General features: G+C 44.0%; 1 protein-coding gene across 5 annotated transcripts in view; it reads left to right on the forward strand.

Moving 5' to 3' along the window:
- The window catches only part of gria4b (glutamate receptor, ionotropic, AMPA 4b), a 100,073-nt gene that overhangs the window by 60,040 nt on the left and 26,437 nt on the right, over positions 1–13,596 (forward strand). For 4 of the 5 annotated variants that reach the window (XR_004616101.1, XR_004616100.1, XM_034607054.1 and 1 more), the window contains exons 5-9: positions 2,345–2,398; positions 2,883–3,041; positions 5,752–5,919; positions 7,100–7,204; positions 8,637–8,747. Coding sequence is in view for 3 of the 5 variants with exons in the window: in XM_034607054.1 (XP_034462945.1) it covers positions 2,345–2,398; positions 2,883–3,041; positions 5,752–5,919; positions 7,100–7,204; positions 8,637–8,747 (597 nt within the window). In the remaining 2 variants the exon portion in view is untranslated. Of the gene's footprint in view, positions 1–2,344; positions 2,399–2,882; positions 3,042–5,751; positions 5,920–7,099; positions 7,205–8,636; positions 8,748–9,704; positions 9,953–13,596 lie in introns of those variants that run through there. The other variant, XM_034607055.1, reaches the window with a different exon arrangement.

Consider the following 13,596-nt stretch of genomic DNA (forward strand, 5'->3'; position numbering starts at 1 on the left):
GCAAAATTATTGAAGATTTCAAAACTACATTTAAATTCACTATCTTGATTTGTAATTGTTGAAAAAAGCCTAAAGAAACTGAAGAAATTCTACCACCAAGTTTTGTGGAAATCCGTCTCGTAATTTTTGCATAAAACAAATTAGATTTCCCAAAAGTTGCTTTATCATAATGCATTTTTATACATTTTTTATTGGCAGTTTAACATTTCAGTCTCACACCTTAAGCTGAATAAGAAACGTATAAACTCCTCCTGTAGAATTTACAAAGTTGTACCTTCTAATATTTCCAACATTAGGCAGAATTTAATGTCTTTATATTTAAAGGCTGCAGCACAACAGGGTTAAATATGCAGATCTCACTCTTCTTCTAAAAGAAGCAGCTCTGTAATTAACAAATCACTTAATTATCATCTCTTACGCACTAAAACTGAAATGAGTTTATTAATCCCCCCCCCGAAAACACTGAAAGAGCCAATTTTAAGTTGCTGAGGAGGAGATTCTTCTCATATCAGATCAGAATATTAAAAGGATTTGTTCCTCCCTCTCAGTGTGAAGTGAAGGAGGTAAAAAGAAAAACAGAAACCATAACGACGATCGGAGCGACGCTCCCTCCTTTCACTCTCAGTCTCCATCCATCCCAGCTGCAGGGAGTTAAATGAGAGTCTTTCACTTCTGGTTCACGGTTGGATTTTATTAGACATGCAGCAGAATCTGATAATATTTATCATGTGATTCACTGGGAGGCGCAGAGTGCAAGTGTCCCTCACACTCACATCACACGTTACATCAGGTTTCAAAGGCAACAGATTTAAAATCCATCAGTGACGCAGCCTGAGAGGAAAAACAGTTTTTTATTTAACATATTAAGTTGTTCTCCTTCTCCACTGTTTCAGTTCCTCTCGTTCTGTTGTGTCTTGATAAAAACCTGTCGTTGGAACATTTAGACACTTCCTGGATGTTGGATTTACAAACTTCCATCACTTGAGCTCTTGGAGAACTTCCACCTCCACCAAGGTTTACTAATCTAACCCGACTGTCATGATAAAGAACGTGGATCTGGCTGTTCTTCTTCCCCTGGTAGTGCCCCACACCTCCACTAACAACACTAAAAACACAACCTCCTCGGAGAAGGTAATGAGCACAGTAGTTGAATTTGCTGAAATTTTGTAGCATAAAACTTAACAACATAATAAAATGTAATATTTGGTCATAAAGAGGGAAAGAATTGTGAAAATGTCATGTTATGAGGTGTGAGGCCGATAAAACGTGTTTTCATTTTCAGTTTTAAATTCAACACACTGTGCTCGGCACCAGAATTAAAAAAGACGACATCTTTACTGACTTTATTCACTATGAACAGGTTTAATTGGAACTACTTTTGAATTCATATGAAAACTAAAAACTCAGGACTGACTTGTTTTAGTAGAAATTAAAAAAAGAACATAAAAGAAAAAAGGACGAGGAACGATAAACAAAATTTAGTGGAACAGTGGAAAATCAAGATCTGTGCTTTACTCCCTGAAAAAATTACAAAATGTTAAAAAATGTTAAGACAGTATTTTAACTGGATCTGCTTCTTAATCCACATCCACATGTAAACTTGGCTTCTTCTCAGGCTCAGGCCGTATCCCTCCACCAGGTTCGGTGGAAATGGGTTTAGCAGTTTTTGCATAATCCTCAAAACAAACAAAAAAACAAGCAAACGCAGATGAAAACATTATTTTCTTGGTCGAGGTAACGAATGGAAGAACCAACTCTTACATTTATTTGAAAAGACTCATTTCCTTTGGCTCCTAAAGTGACAGGGAAGCTGATCGTCTCCTCCATGTTAAGATTCAGATAAATAAACCCACCAGCGAAGCTTCACAACCTGCTGCTCGGCTCTCGTTGTGATGAAGCTGTTGGGGAATCGATATAAATCTAAGCTTTTCTGAGGGGTTCAAAACATTTTTAGAGGATTAATTCATTCCTTGATTAACTGAACGTCCAGTGGGGATTTCTGAGCAGATGTCAGCTTTCAAAATCTGTTTTAATCACCAATGTGCAGCTACGTGACTGTACCTGTGTGTGTGTGTGTCTGTGTGTGTGTGTGTGTGTGTGTGTGTGTGTGTGTGTGAAGCATTGTCACGTCTCTGGAAGCGTGAAGCGTTTACCTCCTCGGCGACTCACTGCCATGACGGCCTGTTCATTTGTTTAGACGTCCCATCTTCTACGGATTCAAGCTGACGGTTCCACTGTGTCAACACGCACACGCTCGCCTGCCTCACGCGTCACTGACAGTAATTAACGTGTTATGCTGTAATCCAGTCAGATTAACGCTGAGCTGTGCTCCGCCTCCTCGCAGATCGTCAGCGTCGGGAAACACGTCAAAGGCTACCATTACATCATGGCCAACCTGGTGAGGGGAACTGAGACGTCTTCTCACCGTGTCCCTCTTTGTTCTCTGTTCTCTGTTCTCTGTTCTCTGTTCTTTGTTGTTGTTGTTGTTGTTGTTGTTCTACTTCTTCTTCTTCTTCTTCTTCTTCTTCTTCTTCTTCTTCTTCTTCTCAGCTCATTGTGTTACATATGGAGAGGAATTATTGCATTTTTCTCATATTCACATCTCACAACTTCAGATTTGACAGCTGCTCAGTTGTTTTGCACCAGTAAAACCTTCATAGTTTCACCCAGTCTCTTACTGGTATCTGCTTATGGTTTCATTCCATTTCTTATCTTATGTGTTTGGTCTGTGTTGAGGCTCAGAGGGATGCTCAGTAAATTTTAGTCAATAAACGTATTTAAATCAAATCATCAATATCTGTTGCACCTCCCATCACTCACCTGTTTCTGCCTCTGGACTCAGACCATGACCAGTCTTCCCCCCTGTTGCTTGTCCCCTCAAGGGCTTTAAGGACATCAACCTGGAGCGCTTCATGCACGGCGGGGCTAACGTGACGGGCTTCCAGCTGGTTGACTTCAGCAACCCCATGGTCATCAAGCTGATGCAGCGCTGGAACAAGCTGGACCAGAGGGAGTATCCCGGCTCGGACGCCCCGCCCAAGGTACGTCGGACAGTTGGTTGATTCTCCTGAAGACCGGTTTGCGGGGGATTCAAAGTCAAATCCACGAAAAAAATGTTGGTGTTCAAAGGCCGACTCTCAAATCTCAGATGTGAGATTTCAAGTTAGTTTCAAACGTGTGGAATTTGATGTTCAGCCTGTGGAGGAATGAACAGAATCCAACTGTTTCATCTGGAATGTGTTTGAAAAATAGCAAACACAAGCAAGTTTCATGCTATTTGTAAGTAACAAGCTAAAACGTGCAAAACTGTGGCGCTTTAATCATCTCTCTGATGTGACTGGAGAAGATATAAGAAAGGACAGTGTAGATAAGATGAAGCGTATTAATATATAGGAGCATGTTTGCAAGGTCTGTGAAAGCAGCAGGAACACAGAGACACTAATACATACGAAATCTGCTTGAAGCAACAGCTAAATAATAGCAGCTATAATAAAATATGATCCATTCGCACGTACATGTAAGAAACGTTCGTAATCATCAGCAATCTGCTCCGCTGCGTTCCACCGCTCTCACATGCGGCGATGTGACAGACTGACCCACTTTACATTCTTTTCAGCCACACAGGTTTCAAACGGCACTGGGGCAAGAAGGCATCACGCCATAGTGGTCAGCAAACCCCCCCCCCCTGCAGCAAATCTGGGTCCGACCAAAGATTTCTATTTTAAAATCCATATGCAGTGGAGTGGAAATGGTGTGTGTGTGTGTGCGTCTTCTGAGTGTGCGTGTCCATCGCCACTCTGTGTCTTGACAAATTGCCCTCTCTCCGAGTCACAGTCAATTCTTCTGTCTGCTGGTGTATCAACATGGCTGCTGCGTCGGGTTTTCTGTACTTGTGTTATAAAAAAAAAAACGTCTTTAAAAAGGTCCAGGAATCAGCGGGTGGTTCACTAACCCTCGTGACTCAGACTATAGCTTTTAAATGATCAGTTTTATTACAGCCAGGAGAGACGCTGTCCAACTTCAGCTGCATCCGGCAACAGCACGTGGACTTTTACCTGCTTCATACCTGAGATCATCGTCCACATCTCCTGATTTACTGCAGCGATCAGCTCTGGTGCTCATCAACAGGTTGTTTTCCTGGTCGGGGAATCAACCGGTCCATTAGAGCTTCGTAGGCAGGGTTACGGACGTCGACTTGCCATGTAGCTACCTGGTCTTCTAGCCAAATTTATGACAAATGGCCACAAGAAAGGTAACGGTTGTAAACGAGATCAACGCAGCTCTACAAAGTCGAATTACAGAGCTAGACTGACATCAAGTAGAGCGGAAACCACAGCCAAAGCCCAACAGTTCCCTTAAATTCAATCAAGCTGCACCAAATTTCACACCTTCATATCAGTGCCCTAAATATGCCTGATTCTTTTCATCAAGATCCAGGAGTTAATCTCTAGGAAAACTGTTGAAAAGGTTCAAAAACCTCCTGGATACATCCCCTGATCCGGACTTATACTGCGTCCTCCCTCAAGGTTTTGTAGAAATCTGTCGAGGAAAGGTGCGGCTCAGAAGGTTGGCAGTTTGATCCCCATCTCCCCCATACCGTAAAGAGCAAAGCGCTTTACAGTTTTGCCAACACACACATTGGTCTTCAGGACTAGAAAAGTGCGATAGAAAAACACACCATTTACCATTTATAGTATCCGACGATGCTCAATCCTCCAAACTAATCCTCTGACATCTTTTAATTACGCTGATTGGAGAAAGATAAACTGTCTGACGTCTGACTCGAGTCATGTGAGCATCACTCTGCTGCTCCACTGGGAGAATTAATCCGACCCCCGTCACGTCCCACGTTCCTGTCCCCGGCAGCAGTGATCGTCCTGTTATTGAGTTTGTCCCGCACCTTGATTGTTTGTGTGCATAGTTTTACTTTGGGCAGCTTGTCAGAGAGGAACCAGGGGATTGAGTGTAGCGGCGTCTGTTGAGAGCCATAATGTCACAGTGAGCAGAGGGCTAATGAATAGGATTCACCCCCGGCCGGAGGCAAAGTTAATGAACTCCTGCTAGTTGGGATAATTAATGGCAGACTGCTCCCCGGCTGGACTAAACACTCGCCTCTCTCCCCCCCCCCCACCCTCTCTTTCCATCCTGCTGCCTTTTCGTCATCCCCCTCAATTAGTTCTCTGCCGCGCCAGAGGTGAGTTTTAGGGAAATGTGCGGCTCACGAGGGAGAGAGTGATTTTTTTGTAGAGTCTCCCGGTCAAAGATAGATTAGGAGAAACGGGGCTTTCACTGCGGGGTGTGTGCTCTTCTCTCCTCGCCCTCTCTCTCCCAGAAAATAATGAGCTGGGTTCAAACTGCTACCGCCGGGGACGTTGCAGGTCGGACAGCTCGGCCCTGCAGACACTCGGCGGGCTCTCAGATGCCGCCTTACGCAGATAGATCTGACCAGCAAATGCAGCAGAACATTTTTAGCTGTCCGGCAAAATCAGCATTTAATTGGCCTCATACCTTTATTTCTGTGCAGTGTGTTCCCAAAACAGACAGAACAGCCGACCGGCCTCCAGGTCACAAAGACTGTAATTTAAAAAATCACAGGCACCCTCCCTACTGAGTTTTATTTCCTTTGGATAAATCTTATAAGCCGGAGTTGAAACATAATTCCTGCTGCAGCGTTACTTTGTGATGCAAAGTGTTCACACAACCCAGCTGTGCTCACACGCTCTAACATCTGCATCTCTGCTCCCCTCCCAGTACACGTCAGCGCTGACATACGACGGGGTGATGGTGATGGCCGAGGCCTTCAGGAACCTGCGCAGGCAGAAGGTCGACATTTCCAGAAGGGGGAACGCTGGCGACTGTCTCGCCAACCCCGCCGCGCCGTGGAACCAGGGCATCGACATGGAACGCACTCTCAAACAGGTGAGAGAGAGGGCGGAGGAAGGAAAGGACATCACACACTGATGTTATCTCATCCTCTGATTATAGCTAAATCTTCCTTTCTTTTCAGTTGTTTACGACTCAAATACAAACATGAGGTTGAATCATTTTTCTCCATCACAGGATTATTTTATAACTTTAGATAGATCTATTTTGCTTAATGTTCTTCTCTGTGAAGATCAAACTGGATTTATTGATGACACATGGGGTTAATAGGAGTCTCAACTTTATTGACATCACCACCACAACTCCAGACGACTCTATCAGACACGATCAGGCCGTATCGTGCTTTAATTAAAATCCTCATTTCATTTCTGGTTATTAAGCTTTTCTCTGCAGCCTCTGCATTGACTTTCCTTTGGTTCATTAATAGAAAGTAAAGGTTGCAGGTAGTAAACGTAGAGTCTGGTTGTATTTGATCTTCGGAATCTCCAACGGGCATCAGATGGTGTCACTTCCACACCTTGGATCTTCTGACTTTACAGTTTAGTCTGAACAAAGACATGAACCCTGGTGCAAACTTTCAGGTGTGAACACGTCCTGAGTCACATTGTTGAAGAGGTGTGTGTCATCTAACTGCTCATGTAGTTTATGTAAGTGCGTCATATTTATCCCTGTAAAAAGATGGTTGGCTTCGTTCCTCAATCAACCAATCAGGGCTCCTTGTTCTCCTCTGGCTCGCCACCAGCAGCCGGCTGGCGAGCGTATCTCCACTCTCTGAGTCTATAGCTGCTCATGGTCACTGTCAAAGCTCCCGTCTATTAAAAAGATGAGTACATTACAAGATCAATACGCATTGGCTTTGTATCAGGAACTTCAGTGTTTTCTGTGGGGGGGGGGGCTCCCATTACTGAGGGAATATATATTTAACACACTAGAGGAAAGGGAGTAAAACAGTTCAATACTTTAAAAGTGTCTCTTTCTTCAGCCCTTTCCCCGACATTAGAGATTAGACGTGCAACACAACTTGTCACGGTGACGGTGACGCTCTTAATCGTTCTTGCTTTTCTTGTATTGATCTGCTTCTTCTGGTGACAACATGTTTTCATCTTCTTTAGTAGGAGATTGACCTTCGTACTGATGTGTGTTTTTCTTCCTCGTGTTTGCCTGCTGTTGTTAGCGATGTCATTTTAACGGTGCATGTCTTCTCCTCTGTGTGCAGGTCCGGCTGCAGGGATTAACAGGTAATGTCCAGTTTGACCACTATGGCCGCAGGGTCAACTACACGATGGACGTGTTTGAACTGAAGAATAACGGACCCAGACGGGTAAGACATCACACCACACTGCCGCCATTTGAATAATTGTCCCAAGTGATGTAATACTGCATGTTTCAGGCCTCACACGTCTCTGCAGGGTCCCAGATATGTGCAGACGTGACGCATCTGGGACAACACAGAGCGCAGTGTGGCGTCTTCTATTATCATAACCAGGCCTCCAGTAGCTCTGCTTCTGCTCTGACAGGATGGAAGTGTGAAGATGAAACTCAGGGAAAATGGGGGGTGGGGGGAGAAGAACGAGGGAGAGAGGGAGAGCACTTGTGAGTGATGGCAGGGGGGTGAAATGAAATGGAGAGCAATCAAGGTGGAGGGAGGGGGTGGTGGGGGGGCCCGAGGAAGCAGAGAGGGGTTCCCATCAATCAAAAGCTGCTTTGGCCCGTCTCCTGGTCCCAGCGAGGGTCCTGTCAGGACACGGTGTGTGTCTGTGTGTGTGTTTGGGTCACAGCCTCTCTCCACCATTTCCCATGTTCCTCAATCATCCCGATGCCCCGGCGCACGGGAGATATCAACCAATCACGGCCCCTCGTTCCCCTCTGGCTCGCCACCAGCAGCCGGCTGGCGAGCGTATCTCCACTCGCTCTGAGTTATAGCTGCTTATGGTCGCTGTCAAAGCTACCGTCTATTATGAGATCAATATATTATGAGATCGATGGGTATTGGCTTTTTATCAAAAGTCCTAAATCAGTCGAGCATTGCTGTGAACCTCCTCTCAGCATTATTCCCTCAGAAGATTCATATTATGACCCCAACACATCATGTGTGTTAGTTCCAGTGAAGGACTTCTGGACAACAACGGTAACACGAAGTCGCCTGAGACAAAACGAAGCAGCACGACTTGGTGCACGAGGCCGTTACAACTATAGACTATAAGTGATAGCTCAAGGATCCCACTCAGTCTGTTTAAGTGGAATCACAGCTCTACGTCAGGATACTGGTGTTAAAAGCAAAACAGTTTTATTGGCTAGAACGACAAAAACAGGGGAGCGGTGTTTAAACATTAATGTTTATTCTTGGCCTTGGAAATAAGTCTTTGATTGTAAATGATTTTCAAATCCACAACCAAAGCTAAGAAGTAGATTGAAGATCTGCACCTCTGTTGTGTAACATATAACTTGTATATTTTATTAGTACACACCATCGACGGTATATAAAAATGGTCGACGCATCTCCACTCTCTCCAGTTATACAGAAATAAAGATAAAATATTCTGCATACGATTTCCACTATCTCGCGTTCTTGAGACTGTGCTGTAGTGAGCTTACACATGCAGGATGTTTACGATCTACCAGCCACCAGGGGGTGATCACGATGATTCGGCTTCACTGTTGGAGAGCTTGTCGCGTCGTCCATCTTTATTTACAGTCCACATGAACACGCCCCCGTCGTGGGACGGACGCTCACATCTCCCTCCTCCCTGCAGATCGGCTACTGGACTGATGCGGACAAGCTGGTGCTGATCCAGGATTCTCCGCTGCTTCCAAACGACACGTCTGGCATGGAGAACCGCACTGTCGTGGTTACCACCATCATGGTAAGAGACCGGCAAGCTCTCGCCAACACACACACACACACACACTGACACACACAGACACACACGTGCATGCACCCACTCATATTCTTAAGCTGTTTGAGATGCCAGGAGACTTTATTATCCGGTGCTGCTGCAGAACACACTGGACAGTTGAGGGCTATGCAGATTCAGGAGCCTGAGGGTTAGTCCGGTGGTCGGCTGCACTGTTCTGCATCGCCACCTTCTCCCTGTTTAGTGCTTTCGTTTTGTTCCAAGGTTCTTTACAAGTATTCCAACACTTGTTTCTGGATTTCCAGCTCAACATTATCAGCAGCTGTTTCTCCTGAACCTCGTTTTCTTTGATATTCTTTCTTGTTTGATGCTTTAACATTGATATAAAGACTTATTCTAGATTTACGTTAAACATTTTTAATTGTTTTCCACTTTCACAAACATCCTTAGCAGGAACAGTTCTAATGCTGGTTTGTATTTCTGTTCCACACCCAGAATTCAGCAGTTTTACTACCTTGCAGTGTTATGACTTATCAAAGCTGAGAGATTGCACCTTTATCCCAGTAGAGTACATTCAGAGGAGAGAAGTGGAAATTTGTTTTTATTACTCCAATAGAAACATCAATAAAACATCATACAACTCCAGGACTATTTACCGTCACTTACATTTTCTTTTATTGTGCCAATAAACATCTAACGGCTCCGCAACCAGCTGCCGTTTTCTAAAGGCTTTTGAAACTCTTCCAGTTCCACGCAGCCACAGAACCAATCAAATCATTTTACACATGATAGAAGTGAACGGCCTCCTGCATGGCATGTGCATCTCCGGCCGCGGCAGCGACTCTGACATGGCCGACTTGCGTAGATCAGTTGTTGAGCGTACATGTGGCAGCTGAGTGGAGGAGGGGGAAGGAGGAGGTGGGAATGGAGAGTCCTCAGCTCAGCACAATCCCTCCCTCTTTTCAGCCCCTGATGAGGAACCCCATTTTAAGAAACTGAGCCCCAGTTGGACGCTAGCAGGATATGAAAAGCCCTTAAAAGGCAGAGTGACGGACACCGAGCCGAAATGAGGCCCCTAAAGACACTGGGCGAGAGGAGACACACACGGCGGCCATGTTAATGGACGCCCCTTGTTCAGAAACCCGAGCAAGACATGGAGCCACTCGAGAGGAAAATGAAATGCAAATTGAGGTCTTTTTTCTAAACGATGGACGCCCAGTGAGGCTCAAATGGTTTTCTCCCAGCTCCTATAACAGCACAGTGTCATGAACAAGCTCCCACTGCACCTGTGTGTGTGTGTGTGCTGGATTCATACATCGTCATGCCCCCCTGTGTGTTTGTGTGGCCACTCACAGCTCCACCCTGGGTTTGAATGTTTTTTTTAATTTGTGCACAGATTTATGCCCCCTGAGATTAAAAGAAGGAAAAAGGAGGCATTACCAGGATGTGAATATACGTTGTGTCTAACTGAATTACTGTGAATCTGTCACTTTCTCCGACTACCTGCTCATGTACAGAACACTACGCACGCACAGGGCTTCCTGTAAGCCCTAAAACAGCTTAGACAGACTAATGCTCCCATAATCATGCCAGTTCATATCCATCACACTTTTATGTAGCATGATATTATACTTACATTGTGACGGCCGCCTTTTCACGCCCGCTTTTTTACAGTGTGTTCGCCGTGTTCACGAGAGTTAATGAAGTGTGGAATCAAGCTTCATGTCTTTGTTCCATTCTTTCCATTTGATCTGGTTTAGTTTTGGTTTTATATTTTGAATATATGTCCGTCCTGTTGTCATCACCGCCCTTTCGATTGGTTTGTAGACAGGCGCTCGTTGGACGTTGCCGTGTTTTCCCTTCGTCTGTTGTGTTCACTAACTCTTTTGAATAAAGTGTATTGAAAACAATTAGTCCTTCCGTTTGAATGGAGAATGAATGATTGAGTGAACTGGCTCCTTGTCACTGTAATATCATCGCCACCAGCAAAATGAACATCCCTGTCCTTTAAACATTATCTCAAAGATATAACTTTGCCGCCTTTACTCCTTCTTCTTCTTCTTCTATTGTTTGACTCCATGTTCTGTGTGCTTGAACTTTAAAGAAGCTTGTGCGGCTTTTTCACACCAGAACAACAAAAGGAGCCGCGGCGATAACACTGTTATCGATTTCCTTTTATGTTTAAGTGAGCAAGAGATTTAACAACGGGAGATAAAACGAACAAGAGAAGTTTTAGGCACAGACAGAAAATCCAGGCCACAGCTGGGACCAGGACAATGTGTGTGTTCGGCCAAACGAGCCTCAGAAATCCTTTTATTTTTCCCCTGCACTGTTTAGTGTAGATTGATGCCAGACATTTGGTTTGTTGTACTTATTCTCGAGTTGAGCACAGAACCTACAGCTGAGACCCAAACCTGAACTTTCAGACCTGACCTGACTTCCTCTCCAAAGTGCTTAGGAAACGCTTTCTCACAAATAAAAAAAAAAAGCTAATCTGACAACAGCATGAGGCCGTGGAACTGGGTCCACCAGCACAAAAACCTCCACTATCCGATAAGCCATAGCCACTGTGTAACACTATTGCCTCTCAATATAATAAATAATCTGCTTTACTCGTTAGTGGATCAGCTTCGCTTTTTCCCCAAAATGGGCCAGATGTTAAAAATAAAACTTCTCTCCCATCTCAACTCGAGAGCAAACGCCAAACAAACACTTTCTAATCCAGAAACAGAAGTTTGCAGAGGAACCCTCCGGAGGCTCTTTAGAAAAGAAGGAACTGAGGAGGAAGGTTGTAGGATTTTATCTGTTGTCACAACGTGGTCGTAATGTTTCCACAAAGCTTTTCACTTTCTGCAAATCACTGAGGATTTTGGGAAGTTTATGCAGAATTTAATTTATTACTGTATTTCACACGAGCTCTTTCTTTTTACCCGTTATCGTTTGTTTCTGGCAGCAGGAAAATGTCTGGAACATTTTCCTGCTGTATTCTCACATGGGCTAATTCGGACATTATCCGGACATGACAGGAACTGATCGGTTTGCGTTCTTACGTGCAGCCCCTCCAGAAAGTTTCAGTTCAGTGCACGTCTGTAATACACACATACAGAGATAGACTTATTTTTGTTATATTTTGAAAAAACAACCCACTCTCGTGACCTGTGTCGTCTCTATGAGATATCTGCTTCATCACTGACAGCAGCAGTAGTTCCTGGAACCTGATAACTGAGATTCATCTCCAGGAAATCATCCCATAAGTTTGCAGTGGAAACAAAAAACCTGTGAGAGATACAACCACAAGTTTTGTTTTACATCAGGTTTCACGTCGAGTTGCTGCAGTAAAAACTGGCTTCACGCTTATGTCCAAACAACCATTACCAACCATACCTTTTCTCCTTTAAATGAAAAAATGTAAGTGTTTTTATTCTCACTCTGCTGTGCGAAGTTGAAATGAGCTCATTCAGGCCTCCTCCTGTGTGTGAGTGGACCTCTGCTGCTTGTTGGCACAGAAAAGGGAGCTCGGCTGAAGATAACTGAACTCTGCATTTGTTAGAAAACCTGCTTCACTGGGCCGTTCGCATTATTCAGGTCCTTGTAAATGAAAAGATCTGCTGCTGGGTTTCATCTTGTATTTATCTGTCTCTGTTAGCAGATAACACATCTCTAGGATGTCTCTGGCTTCTCGCTGCCTGGAAGTTGATGCATCAACAGAAACACTCTCAAAGACAAAGTCTGACTGTCATTGTGGTGTCAGGACGAGGCTGAGAGCTGTGATGAAGTGTGTCTCTGCTTTAAACTCCCTCCACTGCACTTTAAACCTGGGACGGCCATTAATCTGCTGACAGGAAAGAAGCACAATACAAGGTCCTGTAGTTATGTCTTCGTTCCACCTTTGTCCAAGGAAATCTGGTGGAGGACGTGGAAAGGGTCAACTTTAATATCCCAAATTCCTCCTGATGATGTCACTGCGACACACACGGCGTCATGCAAGTAGCTCTTCTATGGACGGATTCATTTGTTAACTAACCTTTTGTCTCACACGGACAAAATGCTCAGTAAGTCCGTTTTGGTGACTTATGTGCATATGTACAAATAGTTAACGCAGAGTTTAAATATGTCAGCAAAATCAAATCATGTCTTTATTGCCTTTACTTTTATATTTTTATTGACTTGGGCGAATTATCCAACTTCCTTAGTTGTTACAGAAGTTCTTCTTTTTACTTTTGTGTGACATTTTTGTGAAGGAAAACTTCCTCAAAAACAAATGAATCGATGAAATGAACGATTTACAAAACCTGTCTGGAATCATTGTTGGAATGAGCATAACAAAATAGAGTCCAATTAATGTTTGAGGGACATGATGTTTTTAAAAGATAAACGGTACAAATTGCAATAAAACAGGACAAACAAAACACGGCCTTAATTCTTTGTAGAGAAAACATGTTTTGTGTGATTTATGCAGCAGTAAATTAGTTTTTCTTTTACTTCTAAAAGTCCTATTTTAAATCGTCATGTTTCTTGCTGCGAGTAACAAACAGTGACGACTACAACTGTAAAGTTTGAGTTTGAGGCCGAGCTTGAGCAACGGGAACTTTCCCCTCAACCCCATTGTTAACCCAAAGCCCCTCGACAAGGACCTGATGTTCTCCTGCAGCAGCCAGTCGAGTGCACTTCAAATGAAAAAAGAAAAGGGGACATTTGCAAACATACATTTTTTCTCTTTGTGCTTTGAATGTTTTCCCCCTTTCGACGGCGCGCGAGCCGTATTAAATCAAAGTCAGATAGAAATGTGTTTAGTGCCTCAAGTGGCTGCTGATGAATGAGATGAGAGATGTACTGAGAAGCACTAATGTGCGTTTGC

This window comes from Hippoglossus hippoglossus, chromosome 14 (assembly GCF_009819705.1).
Source record: "Hippoglossus hippoglossus isolate fHipHip1 chromosome 14, fHipHip1.pri, whole genome shotgun sequence".
NCBI classification, from domain to species: Eukaryota; Metazoa; Chordata; class Actinopteri; order Pleuronectiformes; family Pleuronectidae; genus Hippoglossus; species Hippoglossus hippoglossus.